General features: G+C 46.3%; 1 protein-coding gene across 5 annotated transcripts in view; it reads right to left on the bottom strand.

The window, feature by feature from the left end:
• Positions 1 to 596: 596 nt before the first annotated feature.
• LOC306994410 (B-cadherin-like) overlaps positions 597 to 22851 on the bottom strand; it is a 49171-nt gene continuing 26916 nt past the window's right edge. For 3 of the 5 annotated variants that reach the window (XM_079604893.1, XM_079604890.1, XM_079604894.1), the window contains 12 exons: positions 8287 to 8401; positions 6206 to 6462; positions 5698 to 5838; positions 5445 to 5600; positions 4441 to 4585; positions 4159 to 4331; positions 3951 to 4079; positions 3683 to 3868; positions 3354 to 3598; positions 1502 to 1647; positions 1207 to 1431; positions 597 to 1093 (listed from right to left, as the gene is read on the bottom strand). In XM_079604893.1, the coding sequence (XP_079461019.1) occupies positions 864 to 1093; positions 1207 to 1431; positions 1502 to 1647; positions 3354 to 3598; positions 3683 to 3868; positions 3951 to 4079; positions 4159 to 4331; positions 4441 to 4585; positions 5445 to 5600; positions 5698 to 5838; positions 6206 to 6238 (1809 nt within the window). In that variant the 5' untranslated portion in view covers positions 6239 to 6462; positions 8287 to 8401 and the 3' untranslated portion in view covers positions 597 to 863. Of the gene's footprint in view, positions 1094 to 1206; positions 1432 to 1501; positions 1648 to 3353; positions 3599 to 3682; positions 3869 to 3950; positions 4080 to 4158; positions 4332 to 4440; positions 4586 to 5444; positions 5601 to 5697; positions 5839 to 6205; positions 6463 to 8286; positions 8402 to 8700; positions 8843 to 9685; positions 9892 to 22851 lie in introns of those variants that run through there. The other 2 variants (XM_079604891.1, XM_079604892.1) reach the window with 2 other exon arrangements.

The following is a 22851-nucleotide window of genomic DNA, read 5'->3' on the forward strand; positions in this document are numbered from 1 at the left end:
GGTCAATTTAAGTGCTGTGTAGGATTACAAATTTATTAAATGTTTAATTTAGGAAACTGCAAAAGTGAAGAGACTAAATGTTTAGATCAGCTGCAAAACTTCCAGCAAGAGAGTCCGGTCAGTCCTGTTTTCTGTACTTGTTAGATTACTGAAAACTGGCTCTTGGAGCTCCTGTTCCAGCAAGAGAATCCTGCCAGACCTGTTCTCGCGTCTCAGCGTTTGAATAGTTAGGCTAATTGGATCTAGGGCAGGTTGCAAAACCTGTAATACTTCATTTCTCATCACAATGTAAATCCTTGCGCCTAAATGTATATAAATTGCAATGTATACTGTTACAGTTCAGATCATTGGATGACTACAGCAACGCACAAGCGAAGTCCTCAATAAAGAAAAACTTCTGCTTGAAAGATATCCCAACTCCTCCTGGTCTCTGCTTTGACGAAGGAAAAAGTTCCCTACAGCTGCAATTGGCTGGCAACCCATATGGCAAGTCCATAATTGGTTAAACAAATCACTGATTAAACATTGTATGATTAAATATTCAATCTGTTGGATTAATTGATGGTCAGATGTATTAAAATGAACAACATCAGATGCAAATGAGAAAGTTTAATGTTCATGAAATTATGAAAGGCAATTACTTTATAAGAAAGGTAAGTAAAGAGTTAAAAAGTTACATTGAGATTTTGGATCTTGTAATATGTCAACAGAAAATATTATGAAATGTTTGTGCATCTGTTGTGCGATTAGTAAAAATGTTATAATGTGAAAACAAATTGTGAAAATAGTTCAAAAACAATTTAAAAATGTAAATATAAGAAACCATCTGGCTGTACATTATCCTAACAATGATTACAGCAATGTTAAGATGACAAATACAACGTGAGCGATGCTAGCAATAGAAAGAATGTATTGCTCGCTAGGCAAGAGGCGTTGTCACGGTGACTACATTGCAATGATTCTCCTTCGCAGTCACACACAGATGCTTGAACGGTGCTTTCCTGATCCAAGCCCTCCCGATCACTAGCTTTCAGGACAACATTGTAGTCACCCTGTTCCAATGCAAACTTAAGTGTCAGAAAGACACCGGTTGCTAAAATGGGAACATTATAATAGTTAGACATGTATACCAAGACAGCCAGATATTTAAATGTGTAACGTGAAAAATAAGATTAATATCCCTTTAAAACATTAGTAATTGCTCACATGTGGCATTCATCACGGTGGACCAATTTTTACTGGATTCTCCGATGGGAACAACGTTGAAGGGACCACCGAAACTAGGTCCATCTTTGTCCGTTATAGAGAGAAGCACTGGGCCTGAACCACGATTGCACAATTTTATATTCCTTTCATTGATGAAAGGAGCGTTGTCATTTACATCCTCCAATTCAATTATCAGGGTTCCTGTGCCAGTAGCTGGAGCATCAGCTGCACACAAGCACAGACATCAGAAAAAGGCCAGCAGGAATTATTCTCTTCAAAAAGAAACACAAATTACCATCATTATCCAAGGCCAAAATGATAGCTCTGTATTTGCCATCTTTGACTAAGGGAGATTCTCTATCCATGAGGCTCTTGACTTTAATAACTCCAGTGTCTGGATTTACACTCAGCCAGCCGGCAGGATCACTGCCAATTTTATACCTGGAAGGAACCAAACATACAGGTTAAAACTAGAAATGTTCAGCAAGACCAACTTAAGTCTTGCCTGCTAGTTTAATATCTTTTGAAGTTCAAATGATATACAGGCATGCTATGATTTGAATTCTGCATTTGAAGATTTGACATTGGAAGGGATCAGTGGCGGGCCGTGCATTTCACACCTAGGGCTTCAGTGATGTCCAACCTGAATTAATAACGAAAAACAGTGAAATTCCTGTTTTTATTTTGCTCCGGCAGTTACAGGGTTAATGCAGTGAGTTCGGGAAAGGCCGGGTAGAGAGAAATGAGCGAGTGAGTTCGGCTTTTGTGTTAGTGTACAGAGGTTCTTGCGTTCCGATTATAAATTCAGAAACGGATCCTCCCTTGTCTTATCCTTCAGTGGTTACAATAGTATTAATGTTTGAAAAAAGAAATTGCTTCGATCATAAATTTACAAGAAAAATTAGGAAGAAAATATTATGCACGGACAAAAACGGGGGCTAAAAATGCATTATACTCACCAAAACTATTGGATATTTTTTACACAAAATCCATCCTAATTTCTTTGCTCAAAAATACTTAAATTACTTGGTTGTACAGGTTGTCTGTGTGTTTCAGTCCTTTTATCACCATCGAGGCTAATGTGCTGAAAGTCCAGTCTGTCCCGTCGTATTTCTGGCACAAGTTTTAATTGGCTTTAGTGCTGAGAGTGTCTGCTCGACAGAAGCAGTAAACCGGGAAAACACCGCAAAACATGACGATGTGTAACGTTACAGCCGACACAAGCTCTCACACAGATTTTTGAACGATATCAATGAGATCAGCGGGACTTTTGCCTTCAAAATCAGTCCTGGGAATACATTGCAGTCAGTTTTGTTTTTACTCGGACAGATCGATAGAGATCCGTGACTCTGCGTAAGCTGAATAAGGGATTTTTTCCGGTAGGTTTGAACCTGCTGGTGGTCGAGGAAGGAAATAAACATTAATTTGTGGGTTGAAAAACTATTAAATCTACAGGAATATATTTTAGTTTACACAGTTCGCTACTGATGCGGTTAGCTAGCTCTGACTACCAGTAATAATAGTACACGCTCTGACCATCCAATCAAAGGGCGTGAAAATGCTTATCTTATTGTATGCCTGCTAGATGGCCCCGGTGCAGTCAACTCGAAATCTGATTGGCTGATTAAATCTGACTGATTATCTGATTGGTTGAAGCATTCATTTTATGCTACAGGCGCCCGCACTATCGATTCTGAAGGCCTCGAGGCAGATATATTTGACCCTGGCAACACATGATGGCTAAGATATGATTGGATAAAAGCGCTAAAATAAATATACACTACTGGAAGCAGCGCAACCAAGAGAAAAGCTATGAAATTACGAGAATGGACTATTGGGAATAATTTAATACTCATTCATAAAAAATATATATTAAAGTTCAAGTCAGTGATTCTGATAATGTTTAGGCCAGCAGAGAAGGCCTTGCTGGCCCTGACGGCCCACCACTGGAAGGGATATAGGCCTTAATAGCTAGACAGTTGCTAAGGTGGTTCTCAGTGGTTAATATTGCTAGTGAGGCAAAAAAAAAAAAAAAAAATGGAAGACTGTGATTTTTATTGTTCTACAAGACCTGAATCTCTAGAGAAATCAGTCATTTTGGTGGGGTGATTGTCTGAGAGGGGAAAATGATTTGCAACGTTTCTTACGTTATCTTCTGTGCTTTTGCAGTGTCTGGATCAGTGGCTTTATAAGTAACCAATTCACTATCAACTGGTGAATCTTCAGGTTTGTTAATAATCTTCTCCTTTGGATTAAACTCCGGAGGCTCGTTCACATCTTCTACATTCACCGTGACTGTGGCAGTGGAAGTGGCCAAAGAACCGACAAATGGATCATCGTTCTCAACAATCACAGACAGAATGAATTGCTTGTTCTTCTCAAAGTCCAGGGGCTGAATGGAAAAGAAAGCATATTTTACTGAAGGAACATGATCACAACGAATTGCCTGTGGAAACACATGAGCAACACACAGTACCTTTACAGTGGTGATGATGCCCTCTAGCTGGCTGGGTCCAGTACTGACAGTGAAAAACCCACTCTTGTCACCGCCAATAATCTTATATTTGGTTGTCCAGGCAGGAGATCCAGGTTCATCTCCATCAGTAACTGTGAGTCTGGCCACTTCAGCTCCTACTTTATTCTCTGGGACAGATACAGTGTGCTAAAACAAAGAGATGTATGGTGTAAATAAGTATTAAAGTTAAAATGCTTATTATATAACATTCTGAATTTATTAATATTACCGTGGTTTGCTCAAACTGAGGAGCGTTATCATTGCTGTCAGTCACAGTAATAACAGCTGTGCCAGTGGTTGCATAACCATTTCCATTAATGTCAGTAGCCGTAATTAACACAGTATATCTGGGAAATGTCTGAAAGAGAAGATATTTTCAGGGGACTTTGTTTACTTAAAAATATACAACAATGTGAGATCCATTCATCATTTCTCACCTCTCTGTCCAAGCCTAAAGCATTCACACGAATTCCTCCGGTAACAGAGTTGATTGTAAACAGGTTTGGTTTTGGCAATTCTGGATCTTGCTTGACGATTGAATAACTGACAATACCATTGTTAGTCAGTGGATCATCTGCATCAGTGGCTGTGACTATCATAAACTCATGACCTTCAGTGAGAGAAGAATAAAGACTGATTCGATGGTAAAACTGAAGAGGCATTTGAAAAATAAAAAAAACTGCGAAACATTTAATTGAGAATTTGCATCATACACCTACCAATCTCAGAAGCTTCAGAAACATTTCCACTGAATGGATTTTGTGTAAAAACAGGCTTATTATCATTTTGGTCCAGTACATTTACAATAATTTCCATTGGACCTTCCTTGATATCCACACCAACTCCAGTCGCATGAGCTATAAGCTAAAGAGAGAAGAAATATGGGCATGTTAAGAGGCAAATATCTGAGGTTGTTTGAAAACACAATTAAATTAAGAATGGTATATTTTAGTCCATTGTCTGTTAGCTTTGATATGTCAATATGCAAGTGTAGTTGAAGAAAACAGACTTAATTTTTAGTAGATATACAAATAAAACAAATATATATATATTTTAAACTCAGTAAACAAATGTAAAGAAAAATGTTTTATCTGATTAACTGGTGACAGGTTTCATATAATTAAGAATGATCAGAAAATACAACTCTGAAATACACTATGAAATAAAGTTAGAGAATATAAAAAATCAACTAAGGCTATGTTCACACTTAGCGTCTTTTTTCAAACTGCCAGCGTCTGTTCTACATTAGAACCCTATGGAGTAAACCGTTTTTCCAAAAAAGTCCTGAGCGCTTTTTTAAACGCCACCGCCGGCGTCTTTTTCTGCAGCTCAGAGCGTCTTTTAAAGTTGAAAAAAGTTTAACTTTTCTGAAAAGAACGCCCTACGTCAAGCGCCTTTTTGACAGCTGACCAATGACAAGCGAGTAGCGAGACCTGTCGTTTCCATAACAACAAGAAAAATGGACACGGTGCCGGTAGAAAAACTAATCGTCCTTGTTTCGGAGCACAAGGAGCTGTTTGATATGAGTACACAACTCTATCATAACATACATCACAAAGAGGCTGTGTGGGCACACTACTGTTGCAGCTGTTGTTATAGCAACAAAAGACGCGCTCGGCTGCTATTTGTAACCAAACGCGCAGCGGTTTTTTTTTTTGCTAAAAAAACGCCGTTGTTAACTTTTTTTTGTCAAAAAAGACGCTAAGTGTGAACGTAGCCTTACTCTGTATGAAGCTTTTTTTTCTCTGTCGAGAGGCCGAGTCACAAACAGATTCCCTGATAATATTTCTATAGTAAAAGTCCCCTTAGGGTCCTGATCCGCTCCTTCACCGGTGATCGTGAATTGCATCTGAGCTTCCTTAGAATAGTCCGACTTTATCTAAATACAGAAAGCAATAGGAGAACAAAGTCAATAACAGACAAACCTCTTTCTCGACCATCTAATTTTGAACATTCCCTTCATGATTTTCACTCACCTGGACCAGTAAGACTGGGAAAGGACCTCTGCTATCCTCAAGTACATTGACTGGAGGAATAGCCCAACCTCTCTTTGCTCTCTTCAGACCCGTTGAAGACTTTGGAAACGTCAGAACCAGATCGTCAGAGGGAGATTCAATCTGAAAAAGTTAGTAAAAGAAACTGAGCAACAAAACATTTTTGTTTACAGTTAAATAATTAGTTAGATAACAGTTAGATAATTGTTACTACAGCTACTAAATGTATTATTCAAATCAGTAACAGTATTAATATATGGGGAGGGTAAAATTGTTGGGTCCCTTATAAACCAATTTATGGTGATTCGAGACCTCTTCAATTTAATTAATCTGTAATCTAACACAGGCCTCCAATAATTAGTCCAAAACATGTAGAGAAATTGAATTGTCCATTTACAGTAACATAAACCACACATAAAAACTGAAGTGTCCAATAGAGGTCAGGCTTGTACTGTACTGACAGCAGTTTCTGGAAGGAACTTGTTTGTACCTGCGGAGAGGAGATGTTCATGACCGTGTCCATGTGATGGTCCTCATGATGATGATGATGATGGACATGCTCGACTCTGACAGATACCGTGTGCTTCTTTCCACTGGAGTCCCAAGCGTCCACAGAAAACACCTTGTGGCCTTCATGAAGAGTCACTTGTCTCTTCAGAGTTACAGTCCCATCCGTGTTCACATCAAACTCTTCGTCAGCGGACTGGAAGATCGTTCTTGTTCTTCCATCGCATGCATTAAAAATTACTGTCAGAAAAAGAGATTTAACTGGTTATATAAAACATTGTATCACGTGTAAACCTGGTTCCCTGAGTTTTAAGGTTACATGCTAATCTTTTCATGTATTATTTACTTATAATTATTTAAAAAGGTCTTAATCGATTTGACACATTTCTGTGTTCAGAGTGGAAGGCAATGGATGGCGAGGGACGAGAGAAGGATAGGGTACAGACGGGCTTCAAATTAAATCAGAGCCACCCTAATTTACCATGTCATAAATTATCATTTATAATATGGTCTTTCCTTGAGAGAAGCTGGAGAGAGAGCCCATCCCAATAAAAGGCACAGTCAATGTCCCTGGACAACAACTGCTGCAATCCACTGCTGCTGTGGCACACAACTCTGTCTTGGGGACGCTCAACACAGAAAGCTTCACATGAAATCCACTTTCCTCAGGGTGATCAGGAGCAAATTAAGCGAAATATTTTAGTTGTTTGGGACAGTTTCCATTTTCACCATTCAGCACAGGTGCAAGAGTGGTTTGAGCATCACCCACATTTCAGAACGGTGTTCCTTCCAGCATGTTCTCCTCATGGAGATGAAGGTACAGTGCATCTGGAAAGTATTCACAGCGCTTCACTTTTCCACATTTTGTTATGTTACAGCCTTATTCCAAAATTTATTAAATTCATTATTTTCCTCAAAATTCTACAAACAATACCCTATAATGACATCATCAAAGAAGTTTGTTTGACATCTGTGCAAATTTATAAGAAAAATAAAATAAATAAAAAATCACATGTACACAAGTATTCACAGCCTTTGCTCGATACTTTGTTGATGCACCTTTGGCACCAATTACAGCCTCAAGTCTTTTTGAGTATGATGTTACAAGCTTGGCACACCTATGTTCGGCCAGTTTCTCCCATTCTTCTTTGCAGAACCTCTTAAAGGTTTAGTTCACCCAAAAATGTAAATTCTTAGTAGAGGGGGATCTTACATTCAAAATGGTCTTTGTGATCTCCAACACATTTCATCAGACAGACCCCGAGCCCGAGAGAGTATATCAGCTCTGATTGGAATCTCCCAACGAAGGTCTTCCCAGATCTGAGAACCCTATCTGAACCAAAAAAGAGCCACCAGCAGAAGATGCTCTCTATTCTCCTGCACTTTCAAAATGACTGACAGAAAGATTGGCCATTGGCCATGCATGAGCCACAGTACAGTATCTATACCCAGAGGCAATGGAGGAGCAGAGGGAACAAGGGGGACACTGGGATGTCTTGCTCAAAGCGATTAGATCCACTTCTGCCCTGCTGATCCTCTGCCAAACATCTTAGCCCTTACCTTGAGAGAAGATTTTTACATCACGCGGACCCTCCTGCACTCGCGCATGTGGAAAGTGTAACACAGCCTTTAGTTATCAGCCTCAGGTCTATGCACTTAAGAGGGAGCAAATGCTTAATCGAGTGAGGGCGGTGACCCCAGCACTTCTTGGGGGAGTCAGGACTACTTCTCTGCTTCTCTGCTCCCTCATGGGTGCTGCTGAGCGCTGAAGATCGGCTCACAAGCATTACAGATTCTCCAGCCCAATTACACTTGTTTCATGTGTGTGCTCACAGAGACACCATGAAAAAACTGTGAGAAAATGAGAACACTATGAGAACACTATGAAAACACTATCTATGTCGCTGGAAATTCTAACAAAATATGGGCAGGTAAATTGCTTCCAGAATAAGAAGCATTTGAGGAGCAATGGCCTGCCCTGTTGAGGCACGGGTGATGTAGTCTACTAAAAATATTTGACTCTTTTCAGTTGCTTCAGTGTTTTTTATAAAGAGATCCGCTTACCTCTTCCTAGTCTTTTTCCTTGGTGAAGGTAATCTCTGTGCACTTTAAAAACCAGCAACTCCGACTCAAAGCCTGGAGAACATGGAGACTCCTCCGCAAATCCACACACAAAGACCTAATTCGAAGCATATTAAATCTCTTTATATAGCACATTTACACTTACAACTGAAGGTATTTCCAGCACAACAGCAGTCCATGATGTGAGCTAAACTGCGGATCATTTATCATTGCTTTGGCTCAAAATGCATTCAACTACTAGCTCTCAACTTCATTAAACCTCTTAAAAAACACAAATTTATAATGTCAAATAGAATCAGATTCTCAATAAATAAATAAATTATCTGAACATGATGAACACAATCAAACACTAAAGAGATCCAAAGTTTTTGAAAAGTGCCCTGTATAAAATCCTACCTTACAGAGGAAAATAATAATTCCCAATCGCACAATCTTCATTGCCTCAGTTTGAAACAAAATGTCTTAAAAAGGTCCTTTAGGTAATTCTTTCCCTGTTGGTTTTTAAGATTGTGCAGCTGTTTAATTGCTTGAGTTGCGCAAATCCTGCACATTTGTTCTCTTTTTAGGGGGGCGGTGGAGGTGGTGGAGGTGGAGGTGGAGGCGGGGTCGCCTAAAGGAGTGGCATGTAGTGATGTAAATTTGCTAGAAAATAAATTAAACTGCTTTTTTCAGTGAATGAAGGCTACAGTATATCAGTATTTCTCAAAAGCGGATTTCGCCTCGGACGCGCGTCAATTTCGCTCCAAACGCTTGCTTTTTACGCGCGTGTATTTCGCTTTGGACGCGCGAATGCATTCAATATGTTCAAGCTCAAACTAGACGCGGCAGGCGCGAATTTGACGCGCTATTCGCGTCCGGTGTGAACGCACAGTAAGAAAACTTTCTAACAAAATTTATATTAATTAGATGTTTCATATGTAAAATGTAAAGTTGCTCATTATTGGTGCAGAAACTGCAGATATTTGTAAATAAAGCACCACGATCACATGTCTTAAAAACACTTCCATGAATCCATATAACAAAAGGAAAAGGCAGAAGCCTTTTAGTTTTGATAAAATCAACCCCTGCAAAATAAAGGTGATTTATAATTTAAAAATAACAGTGGCGGAACCAACAATGCAGATGACATTTTATTTTTCTCTCTTAAACCTTTGGTATTGATTTTTGGTGGATGTTAAGAAGTTTAGTTTTTTAATACTAGCTCTAAACTTCAGTAAACATATTAAATAAACTGCATTTATAATGTCAAATAAAATCAGCTTCTCAAGAAATAAAGATATAGTATATATACTGTATATATATTCTCCGAACATGATGAGCACTATCAGACACTAATAAAAACATTCAATGGTTTTGGAACGTGTCCTGGATAAAATCCTACCTTACAGAGGAAAATAATAACTCCCAATCTCCCAATCTTCATTGTCACCATTGGAAACAAAATGTATCGAAATTTCCTTCAGGTCCTACTTCCTAGTTGGCTTGTAAGATTTCACTGCTATATAGTTGCTTGAGTTGCGGGGAGTGGGTGGGGATGTGTGTGTGGTGTGTAAGTGTGTGTGTGTGTGTGTGTGTGAGGGGGGGTGTTAATTCCATTTGCTGGTCGGTGGGTATATTTCCTGTCTTGAGTGTAAATGGTGTCAGGTTAAAAAATGATTGTGAAAATGAAAATGAAGTGTTGTACTATTGGTGACAAAGCAGAAAATACATAATTTAACGTTAGAAGCCTTTGCAAAAGATTCTGGTCAAAATAGCAGTTCTCTTACGAGAGATACTCTCGTACTGCGTTGTCGTAGCAACGCATTGGGGAAAATCCTTTTCCACGAGAATACTGAAGCAAAAAATTATCCTTAATTTTGTATCTATGTAAAACGCTTTGCCACAGCATACAGACCTAGGCGAGACAGCTCGCGCGCCTATTGGCTGCTGTGCGGCAAAAGCTTAAGCCAATCGAGCGAGCCCTTGAGTGACGTCACACCCAATGAGGGCGCTTCGCGCCCTCCCGCGTCACGTCCCGCCGAAACGGGCGTGGCTTAGGGCTATATATTTCGCTCACAGGCTTATGAACTCTGATTTTTTATCCTTCAGCGAGGACAACTCATCGCTGATCCGAGTGAAGAAGCTGCGCCGTCGAGAGAGCACCTCAGCGGGAGAAGTCACGACAAGCTGCTGGCACCGCCGCCTTCGTCGCCTTCCAGCTGCGCGTTCCGGCGCCTATATATCCTTTCACGTATTGAGTGTGTGTGAGGTCGCCGGCGCGACTCACACTTGTTTTACTCTGTTGTATCTCAAGCGGCGTCTTTCTCAAGATGCCTCTTTGCGGTTCGTGCAAACGGACCACGCTCAGCGACGGGGACCGCCACGTGATTTGCGCTTCCTGCCTGGGCGAGGAACACGCGGCTATCGCTCTTGCGGATGGCGGCTGCCATCACTGTGAACTTCTGCCTCTGGCGACTCTGCGGACTCGCCTGGCGTCGTTCCAGGAGCCCGTGTTCTCCGCTGTTGTGCCGCGCCGTAAAAAGCGCCGTGCACAGCGGAACCCGGAACCTCCGGCAAGCCACCCAAGTTCGCCGGCGCGCCCGCGAACTGTGTCTCCGGCTTCCTCAGCGTCGATACCCGACGGACAGCGACCGCAGATTGCCGCCGCTTCCGTCGACGACATCGATGACATCGACATCGACGCCATGCTGAGGGACGAGGACTCGTGCTCGGTTTTGGCTTCCGGCAGCGAGGATTGGGCGAGCTCTGCGGATCTCGCGCCCCCTGCCCCCACGCCAAAAGGAAAGAGAGCGAGCATCGAGGCGGAGCTCATGCGCGTTCTCACTCAAGCCACGGCGAGCCTTGGCCTTGAGTGGGTTTCGCCCGAGCAGCCCGCTAAAAACCGGCTGGATGGCTATTTTCTGCCCGGGGAGAAGTCGACGCCTGTCTCAAAGCCCGCCCCCTTCCTTCCTGAGCTTCACGAGGAGGTCGCGAGAGCTTGGACTTCCCCGTATTCTACGAGGACGAGGTCATCTGTTTCTCTAGCGTTCTCCGAAGTCGACGACGCTAAGAACAGAGGTTACCTTTCCCTCCCGCCGGTCGAAGAGCCTATCGCGGCCCACTTATGCCCACCCTCCGCTGGACGGCGGGCTAAGATGGCGCTGCCTTCAAAGGCTTGCCGCACGACGTCATCCCTGCTCCGTCGCGCTTATGCCGCCAACGGACAGGCCGCGTCAGCGCTGCACTCCATGGCGACGCTGCAGATCTTCCAGGCCGATCTCCTCCGCAAGCTGGACGAGAACGGACCCGAGGCGATCTGCGTGGCGGACCTGAGAAGCGCTACAGACCTGGCTCTTCGCGCTTCGAAGTCTGCAGCCCAAGCCATCGGACGCAGTATGGCGGCGATCACCGTGTCTGAGAGGCACCTCTGGTTAACGCTCTCAGACATGCCAGAAGCAGAGCGGACCGCGTTCCTCGACGCCCCGCTCTCCCCTGCTGGCCTCTTCGGGACTTCGGTGAAGGACTTCACCGACAGGTATGCGGAGGTGCAGAAGGCGACCCAGGCTATGAAGCACTTCCTGCCGAAGCGCTCCAGCTCTGCAGCAGGCCGTGCGAAACCGCCCGCTCAGAGCTCACAGCCGAGACCGCCGCCCAGCTCCTCATCTCAACGCCGCCAGAACCAGAGCTCGAGTCCGCGCTCTCGCTCTGCCGGTCGCCGCCCCGCGCCGCGTGGCCCGCGACAGAAGGTAGCGTTGAAGCCAGAGCCCCCGAAGACATCCTAGCACTGCTAGGTGCTAGCACGGTGTTCAAGTCCCGCTGCGGCCGGACCCTCACCGAAGCTCACCGCTCGTGCAGTCCCAAGCGAAGCGACTGTACCTGCGATCATTGCAGCCAACAGGTGTGTCTCACTGGCCGCTTGCCTGCACACAACAGCCGTTTTCACGGCTACCCAGATAAATCCATTAAAGAGTGCATTTTCTGGTGTCCCGGCCACGGCCGACGGTGTTTCTTGTGTAGTAAATCTGCCCGCTGTAATGTGCACATCCCTACACACAAACACGGCCCCACACACAGGGCCCGCGCACATAAAATCGACTCAGTTCGATTGCGCGTTAAAAGTAGCACACGTGCCCACTACCCAGTGCCCAATAATGCTACCTCCTGCTCATCGCACGGTTTCTGTAAAAACGAAACCTGCGTGCAGGCGCTCCGCTCCGGCGAGCGATGCTATAAAGGTGGCAAACGTGCCCGGTCCCCAGTGCCCGCGTTCCCACACAAGCATCACGGTTCCTACGGAGCCCGTCCAGCCCTCCCTCTCCCGCCTGAAGGCTGTCGAGGGGTCGAGCGCGGACATTCTGCCCGCTTTCATAAGCGCGGCCCCGGCCTCAGATGTTGCGAGCGAGACATTACAAATGTCGCAGCTCACGAAAGCCGCTGTATCGCGAGTCGATCAGAGCGCGCTTTTCACTCAGCCCCTAGCTACACGTGCAGATGCATGGGAAAAGCTTCCCGGGGTTTCAAAATGGGTGATAAACATCATAAAAGAAGGCTATTCTCTACAGTTTCGCAGACGCCCTCGCCGCCACGCGGCGCGCGTCGAGACTTCGGTAGATTCGAATGTAGCACATCTACTTCGAGCCGAAATTCAGAAACTTCTGAGGAAAAGGGCTATCGAACCTTTATCTCAGGCTCAGAGCGAAGGGGGGCTTTACAGCAGATACTTCCTGGTACCCAAGAAAGACGGGGGTCTCAGACCCATACTAGATCTGAGGCAACTGAACAGAGCGCTTGTGAAACGCCAGTTCAGAATGCTAACGACCAGAAAAATCCTCGCGCACGTTCGCCAAGGAGACTGGTTCGTGTCAGTAGATCTAAAAGACGCGTATTTTCAAATACAGATTGCGTCACGTCACAGGCGATTTTTGAGATTCGCCTTCGAGGGCCAGGCATACCAGTATCCTGCCATACAAGTCCTGCCGTTCGGCTTGTCTCTAGCACCCCGTACATTTACGAAGTGCATGGACGCAGCACTCGCTCCCCTCAAACTGCAGGGTGTTCGAGTGCTGAACTATTTGGACGATTGGCTCGTTCTAGCCCAATCTCATTCAGAGATAGTGGCGCACAGGGCCCTGCTGCTGAGTCACCTCGAGAGTCTCGGTCTCACAGTAAACTGGGAAAAGAGTTCGCTGTCCCCCAGTCAAAATATTTCTTTTCTGGGACTGGAACTGAACTCGCTGTCGATGACAGCGCAGCTGTCACAACAGAGCGCGCTGCGCATCCAGCGCACAGTCAGCTCATTTCGCTGCGGCGCTGTTCTCCCTATGAAGAGCTTTCAGAAAATGCTAGGTCTGATGGCCTCAGCATCTGCGGTACTGCAGCTGGGTCTGCTGCGCATGCGCCCGCTGCAGATATGGCTCAAAGGGAGGGTGCCATGCAAAGCATGGGCCTCCGGTCGGCTTCGCCTCAAGGTCAATCAAGCTTGCGTTGCAGCTTTGAAACCATGGAGGTCAGAAGACTGGTACCTGTCAGGTGTAAGCCTAGGGACTTCCTCGAGTCTGAGGGTGGTGTCTACGGACGCATCCAACGCACAATGGGGAGCGCTGCTCGAGGGCAGACCGCTGTTTGGCCTTTGGTCAGAGCGAGAGAAGCTCTTCCACATAAACTGCCTCGAGATGTTAGCAGTGTGCAATGCGCTCACTCGCTTTCGTCCCCTGATTATGGGCTGCCATGTACTGATACGTTCAGACAACATGTCAGTGGTGTCATACATAAATCGCCAGGGCGGCCTCAGGTCCCTGTCATTATACAGGCTGACCAAACGCCTCCTGATATGGGCGCGCTGCAACCTCCTTTCACTAAGGGCGGCGCACGTGCCGGGGCACCTGAACGTTGGACCAGACGTACTGTCCAGGAACCGCGTTCCGGCAGGAGAGTGGTCATTACACCCACACACAGTAAAACTGTTGTGGAGGAAATTCGGCAGAGCAGAAGTGGACCTCTTTGCGTCCCCAGAGAACGCTCACTGTCTAGAATTTTTCTCGAAAAGTAAGGACGCGCTGGCTCATCAGTGGCCACGCCGCCCCCTATATGCTTTTCCCCCTGTCTCCCTCCTGACCCAGGTGGTGGAGAGGATCAGGGAGGAAGGATGCTCAGTGCTGCTAGTAGCGCCGCTCTGGTCGAATCAACCCTGGTTCCCAGCTGTGATGCAGTTAGCCAGCACCGCCCCGTGGCCAGTGCCTCTGAGGAGAGATCTACTCTCTCAAGCGAGTGGCTCGATTTGGCATCCTCGCCCGGAGCTATGGTCCCTTCATGTGTGGGCCATCAACGGGTATCCGCTGACCTCCCTCAGGGAGTGTTAAACACGATCACACAAGCTAGAGCTCCGTCTACACGACGGCTCTATGCGTCTAAATGGTCTGTTTTTTCTGGCTGGTGCACGTCTCGCGGCGTGTCACCCCCAGACTGCGGAGTGACAGAGGTTTTGTCCTTCTTACAAGAGATGTTGGATAGCGGGAGATCCCCTTCCACACTCAAGGTATATGTGGCGGCTATAGCGGCTTTTTCTGAAACCGCACACGGCCAGTCCATAGGAAGGAACGATTTAGTCATTCGGTTCCTTAAAGGAGCTAGGAGACTTAATCCACCCAGACCTCCCACAGTTCCCATTTGGGACCTTTCCACGGTGCTGGACGCCATGAAGGGTCCTCCTTTCGAGCCTCTTCAGGAGATCGATATGAAACACTTGTCGCTCAAGACGGTGTTTCTCCTGGCTCTCGCTTCAGTGAAGCGCGTTGGGGACTTACACGCGCTCTCAGTGAGCGCGTCGTGCATGGAATTTGGGCTTAATGACTCCAGAGTCGTGCTCAAACCTAAGCATGGTTATGTTCCAAAATCCCTGAACACACCCTTTAGGGCGCAGGTTATTACCCTGTCTGCCCTTCCGGTCATCGGGGATAATATGGACGAAAACTTAATCTGCCCGGTGAGGGCATTGAGAGCTTACGTGTCGCGCTCGTCTGCTTTCAGGCAGACAGAGCAGCTTTTCGTTTCGTTTAGTGGGCGTCTCAAGGGACTGGCCACTTCGAAACAGAGCCTATCCAGATGGATAGTGGACGCTATAGCTCTAGCGTACGCATCCAAAGGCATTCAGTGCCCTTTGGGTGTTAGGGCGCACTCCACGAGAAGTATGGCTTCTTCGTGGGCTTGGTCGAGTGGGATTGCCTTACAGGATATTTGTATGGCGGCAGGCTGGGCCTCACCGTCTACATTTATCAGGTTTTATAACCTCGAGGTACCCGCCTTACAGGCCAAGATATTATCGGTTTAAATAACCGTATTTGTTAGACTGACATTTCAGTCGTCTATTATGGCATTTTTATGCTGAAACTGCTAAGCGCAGTTAATTCCGTACTGATCTGCTATGCGCAGTGTATTCTGTACTGATCTGCTAAGCGCAGTCAATTCTATACTGATCTGCTAAGGCAGTCATTTTTGTGAGAGATGGTGGTTAGAGCCCACCTCTTTCAGGATTCTCTGTGAGTCCTACAGGTGATTATGTACTATATGAACCCCAGCTCAGTGCTCTGGGTCTATGGTGTCGGATCACTGCACACACGGCGTCTTACAGGGTGTTCCCCAATGCGTTGCTACGACAACGCAGTACGAGAGTATCTCTCGTAAGAGAACGTACTCGGTTACTAACGTAACCTCGGTTCTCTCTAGAGAGAGGAACGAGTACTGCGTTTCCTGCCGTGTATGCGCTCTGGTTGTTTCGCTGTTAAAAATCAGAGTTCATAAGCCTGTGAGCGAAATATATAGCCCTAAGCCACGCCCGTTTCGGCGGGACGTGACGCGGGAGGGCGCGAAGCGCCCTCATTGGGTGTGACGTCACTCAAGGGCTCGCTCGATTGGCTTAAGCTTTTGCCGCACAGCAGCCAATAGGCGCGCGAGCTGTCTCGCCTAGGTCTGTATGCTGTGGCAAAGCGTTTTACATAGATACAAAATTAAGGATAATTTTTTGCTTCAGTATTCTCGTGGAAAAGGATTTTCCCCAATGCGTTGCTACGACAACGCAGTACTCGTTCCTCTCTCTAGAGAGAACCGAGGTTACGTTAGTAACCGAGTACGTTTTATTCTCTCTTTTTTTTCATTTTCCAGTTATCACTGTAAAGCTGCTTTGAAACAGTCTGTATTAAAGTGCTATACAAATAAAGGCGACCTTTTCTTTTCTTTTTTTATTGCTATCAAGAATCATTCAATATTTAAGTAATCTTTTAAAAAATCTTTATACAGTCTGCGTTACCATCATGATATGAATCTTAGCCCAAACTGTTATTCTCATCTGTTTTTTTCAATTGCTAACACGCATCGGTCAAAACTCTTTACACAGTCAGCGAAACAGAAGTCTGTGAGGGGTCCGTGTATCATCTGATCATTTCATTTCCTATTTGGAATGGAATAACGAGAATTGAAAAAAACAGCTAAAAAACAGCTCGTTTATTCATTTTTTTTGTTTAGTTTAAAGTTGTTCGTTTGTGGTTTACAAATCGGTTTATGATTGGAGGAACGGCGAGTGAACGCTGGCGTGACTGTCGCCGCTACTTACCGGTAGAACTTTGGCATAAATTCGGACAACACCAGCGAATTTTCAGACAGATAGTGTTTCAATCTTATCAAATTGAAACATTACATCGCCTGTACAACATTGGTTGCTGCTTATGACCAGTAACTGCTGGACTATCGCTCTTCTGTGATCCCGACTGCGTCCTAACATCTCCACCGCTGTTGCTTACCTGAGGATCTCCGGTCCCCCAGCCTCTCTCATTTTCCTGTGCAGGATGACATGGATTCTCCGGTCAATTTTCTGCTTCGTGCTTGGCTGGCTTCTGGTGTCTCCTGCCCACCTGCAAGTCGACGCTCTGTTCCAGTACTCTGTTGCTGAGCTTCTGAAACTCCGACGCCATGTCGATGTCCTCCAGTCTCCACCTGGTTGCTCCATTCCGTCGGACATCATCTTCCAGCCAAACCGGAGATACATCCACCGTGGATCGCGCGGTAAGCGCTTTTATAAGAACTCTTATTCTTCCATACAACTTGGTCTACCACACGCCGCCGCTCTCGTAACGCTTGCCGGGGAGCTAATCATAGTAGTCTGGCTAGCCTGCCTAAAGTGGCTAACTCTGCTTGTAAAAGTAGCTTTGCCACCGTCAACTTTGGTCTCCTGAACATTCGCTTTCTTACTAACAAGGGTCCGCTAATCAGAGATGTCATTATGGATTATAATCTTGATTTTTTATGTTTGACTGAGACCTGGCATCTGACTAACGATTTTATTCCTCTCAACGAGTCTGCCCCTCCGGGGTTTGTTTACAATTGCCAGCCCCGTGCTTCTGGGCGTGGCGGAGGTCTCGCACTGTTGCATCGCGAGACCTTGAAAGTTTTGCCGATTCCTGCTTCTCCTCTATTTTTATCCTTTGAGTATTCTGCCTCATTGTTGCCGGGACCCTCTCCCACAGTTGTGGTCACTGTTTACCGTCCCCCAAAATATAACAAAGATTTTCTGAATGACTTCTCTCAGCTTTTCACTCATCATATCCTAAATGACTTTAATATTCATATGGATAATATCAGTTCTCCGCTCTCCAGAGACTTTTCATCTTGCCTGGAAAGCCTCGGTCTGCGTTTATATATTGACTCTCCAACTCATTGTTGGGGGCACACATTGGATTTAGTCTGTTGTTCTGGTGTTATCCCCTCTGTTTGTAAAACTCACTATGTTGCCTTTTCTGACCACATGCTCATTACTTTTAACATCACCCTTCCGATATCTAAAATGACCCTCCCTCGCACCATCTCCTTCCGGAATATCAAGGACATTAACATTGTCACCTTTGCATCTGATATCAATAATTTTCCAAGTGTATCTGCCTGCTGTTCACCTGATGAAATAGTCTCTTACTACAACAAACATTTTCACACTCTCTTGGACACCCATGCTCCCATGAGATCCAGATCAGTCTCTTTCACCCGCTCAGCACCCTGGTTCACTCCCGCCCTACGTCTTCTGAAATCTCAGGGCCGTCAGCTGGAACGCCTTGCTAATAGAACTGGACTCACCATTCACAATAATATGTACAGGATCATGTTAATCTTTATAAGGATTCCCTCTCTTCAGCTAAATCTGCTTACTACTCTCATTTAATACAGTCTAATCATCACAATTCTAAAACCTTGTTTTCCCTTCTCACCTCCATTACAAAACCTCCCGATTCTCTTCCCTACCACATGCAATCCCAGGACTTCTGCAATAAACTTATGTCCTTTTTTGTTTCCAAAATCACAGACATCCATAAACACCTGACTTCATCTGGAGCTGCAGCTTCTGGAGACAACTTTAACACCCCTTATCCATCCCCAACTACTACTTTTTCAAGTTTTGAACTTCCCTCCGTTCAAGCCATTTCGGACATTATTCATAAATCTTAACCCTGTGTGACAATCACCGGCTGGAGTGCCCGCATGAGCCACTGGAGGGCACTCTCTTCCTATGTTATGTTTCACCATGGACTGGTTGTTTAATTATGTTCAGTTGTGTTTGATTACGAGTGATTGAGTTCCTTATTTAAGCCTGAGTGATCCCTCTGTCCGGTGCGAGGTCTTGTTACACAAGTAAGCGTACATCTCTGAGCATCATTCCTTGTTTTAGTATTCCGTGTTTCCCTGGACTCTTGACCCTTGTCTGTTTTCTGGACTGTTTATGAACCTGTGCTGCCTGCCTCGACCTAAGCCTGTTTTGACCACGAGTTACCGGATTGCCCTTTGTTGAACTGTCTGCTTGAGTTTATGTCTGCTTGTGTGTAAGTTTAAATAAAGTGCTGCACATGGATCCGTCCGCCTCATTCCGTACGTTACAGAAGACCTCGCCAAACGAGGATCCAGCAGTCTTTCAGCATCTATCCACCGTGATCAAGACCCAAGCTTCCATGCTAGCCTCTCATAGGTTACAGCTGACAAAACTAACATCTCTCCTCGAGGAACTAGCAAGCTCAACACAATCCTTGTCTCCGCAGAGCTCAAGCACAGCCGCTAATCAAGCCCAAGCTCCCGCTGCACCTGTTCCATCGCAACCCAGTGTGAGTACTGCATCTAGCTATCCCTGTATGTCCCTTCCTGAAAAGTTTAATGGCTCACCTGGGGCGTGTGAGGGATTTCTTCAGCAGTGCAGCTTGTATATGAAGCATCAGCCCCAGCTTTACACCTCGGATTACGACCGTGTTTCCTTCATCTGCTCACTGCTCACTGGTAAGGCTCTGGAGTGGGCAGACGCGCTCTGGGAACCAGGTCGAATTTCGTTCCCCTCTTATGCCGTTTTTATCGCCCGATTCAGAGAGGCTTTTGAACTCCCCGCAGGAGAGGAGGATCCCGAGGAACTGCTCTTGTCCCTGCGCCGGGGAGGTTCGTATGCGGCGGATTTCTCTCTCTCTTTCCGCACGCCACTAAAGACTCATCTCGCTAAACTGTTTGATCCTCACTTGATAACCGTCAGAGGGGCCTTCAAGTATGCCATTTCCGCCAAACCCACTCTTCGTGTTGGATCCCTCGAGCCCGGATTCCACACTGGTCCTGTTGAGTTTGCTAATCCAGAGACAGCGGAGGGTTCGCCAGTAAAACCGGAGTTTGAGCGCGTGCCAGCCGACTCGAAAGAATCCAGTGAGTCAAGTGCATCCAGTGAGTCAAGTGCATCCAGTGAGTCAAGTGCATCAAGTGCATCAAGTGCATCCAGTGAGTCAAGTGCATCCAGTGAGTCAAGTGCATCCAGTGAGTCAAGTGCATCCAGTGAGTCAAGTCCATCCAGTGAGTCAAGTCCATCCAGTGAGTCAAGTGCATCCAATAATGAATCAAGCCCAGTGAAGCGCTGTCGCAGAAGGAGAAGGAGGACTCGTTGGGCTCGCCAGGCTCCGGAGGGCGTTCCCAGGCTCCTCGCCCTGCCGGCCCCGCCTCTGCGCCTCGCCCTGCCGGCCCCGCCTCTGCGCCTCGCCCTGCCGGCCCCGCCTCTGCGCCTCGCCCTGCCGGCCCCGCCTCTGCGCCTCGTCCTGCCGGCCCCGCCTCTGCGCCTCGCCCTGCCGGCCCCGCCTCTTCGCCTCGCCCTGCCGGCCCCGCCTCTGCGCCTCGCCTTACCTGCGCCTCTCAAGCTTCGGGAGCCTTTTGCAGTTGCGGTTTCCAACCCAGAGGCTTTAGCTGTAGATTTCCCCAAGTATTTTTTTTGGGGGGGCCGTAGGTACCCTGTGAGGGCCATGGGGGCGGCGCCTACATGGACCTTTGCACGACCACCTTCACCTGAGCTTACTATGTCACTGGTCCTGTCCAGCCCTGTGCTCCCTACGTCTTGGTCCCCTGTTAAGTGTACTCTGCCCTGGTCCTGTGTTAAGTGTGCTCCGCCCTGGTCCCCTGCCAAGTGTGCTCCACCCTGGCTCCCTTCTAAATGTGCTCCGCCCTGGTCGCCCACGCTCCACGGCCCAGGCCCGCCTTGCCTGTGTCCTGGTCCCGTTCCCCTGCACGGGCCTGGCCCTCCATCCCATCCCCCGTTAACCTCCCCCCGGAGCTCTTAGGAGCGTCTGGAAGCCGCTCCTTAGAGGGGGGGTTATGTGACAATCAGCGGCTGGAGTGCCCGCATGAGCCACTGGAGGGCACTCTCTTCCTATGTTATGTTTCACCATGGACTGGTTGTTTAATTATGTTCAGTTGTGTTTGATTACGAGTGATTGAGTTCCTTATTTAAGCCTGAGTGATCCCTTTGTCCGGTGCGAGGTCTTGTTACACAAGTAAGCGTACATCTCTGAGCATCATTCCTTGTTTTAGTATTCCGTGTTTTCCTGGACTCTTGACCCTTGTCTGTTTTCTGGACTGTTTATGAACCTGTGCTGCCTGCCTCGACCTAAGCCTGTTTTGACCACGAGTTACCGGATTGCCCTTTGTTGAACTGTCTGCTTGAGTTTATGTCTGCTTGTGTGTAAGTTTAAATAAAGTGCTGCACATGGATCTGACCGCCTCATTCCGTACGTTACACCCTGCACATGCCAGCTTAAACCACTTCCCTCCACTTTGGTTAAATTCTGTTGCTCTTCACTTGCCCCTCTCATCACTGAGATTATTCACTCCTCCCTAAGCTCCGGTTCAGTCCCCCCTTCACTCAAAACTGCCTCGGTCACACCCATTTTGAAAAAACCTGGTCTGGACCCCACTAATTTTAGCAATCTTCGTCCCATATCTAACTTACCCTTCATATCCATAATTCTGGAAAAAACAGTCGCTTCTCAACTTCATAATCACCTCATGTCGAACAGCATCTACGAGCAGTTTCAATCCGGCTTCCGTCCCCTTCATAGCACTGAAACCGCACTCATCAAAATTTTAGATGACCTTCTCATGGCTTCTGATTCTGGGTTACATTCAATCCTCATTCTTCTGGACCTCGCAGCAGCTTTTGATACCATTTCTCATCCTACCCTCCTTAGTCGATTATCATCTATTGGTATCACCCACATTCCCATAGCCTGGTTTACTTCATACATCTCTGATCGCACACAGTTCATATAACTCAAATCCCAGAAATCCGTTACCTTCCCCGTCTCCGCTGGAGTGCCCCAAGGCTCTGTATTGGGGCCTCTACTTTTTATCATCTACATCCTCCCTCTTGGTCACATCCTCCGTAAACATAACATTACATTTCATTGCTACGCGGACGACACCCAGCTCTACCTCTCTACTAAATCATCTTCTTTACTCCCACCATCTTACCCTCTGTCTCCAAGAAATCCATTCTTAGTTCTCATCCAACTTTTTTCAAACTAAACAGTTCAAAAACCGAAGTTCTTCTGGTGGGCACACCACATACTCTCTCCAAAGCTAATAAAGTTTCCATTGTCATTGATAATTCAATTGTTCCTCCCTCCCCTCAGGTTAAGAGTCTGGGGGTCGTCCTCGACAGCACATTATCGTTCCACTCTCACATAAATAACATCACCCGGTCCGCCTATTTCCACCTGCGTAACATCTCCCGTCTTCGCCCCTCTCTCACTCCCCAAACCACTGCCATCCTGGTTCACAGTCTCGTCACATCGCGGATAGACTACTGCAACTCACTCCTGTTTGGTCTCCCTAATAAGTCGCTCCAGAAGCTGCAGCTCCTACAGAACTCTGCTGCACGTCTGATTACTCGGACCCCCATTTTTCATTATATCACTCTTATCTTGCAACAACTTCCCTGGCTTCACATTAAACAGAGGATCATTTTTAAAATACTTCTCATTACTTTTAAAGCTGTTCATAACATGGCTCCTCCTTATATCTCAGCTCTCCTCCATTTAAACATCCCTACCCGTTCACTCCGATCCTCCCACACCTGCCAGCTTTCTGTCCCCCCTGCCCGTCTTGTCACAATGGGGAGCAGGGCGTTTAGTCGCTCTGCTCCCCATCTTTGGAATTCACTCCCTCCAGACCTTCGTACCATCGACTCATTTCATCTCTTCAAATCCAAACTCAAAACTCTGTTGTTTAGACAGTCATATT

The sequence above is a fragment of the Phoxinus phoxinus genome, assembly GCF_949152265.1.
Source record: "Phoxinus phoxinus genome assembly, chromosome: 2".
Lineage (NCBI taxonomy): Eukaryota > Metazoa > Chordata > Actinopteri > Cypriniformes > Leuciscidae > Phoxinus > Phoxinus phoxinus.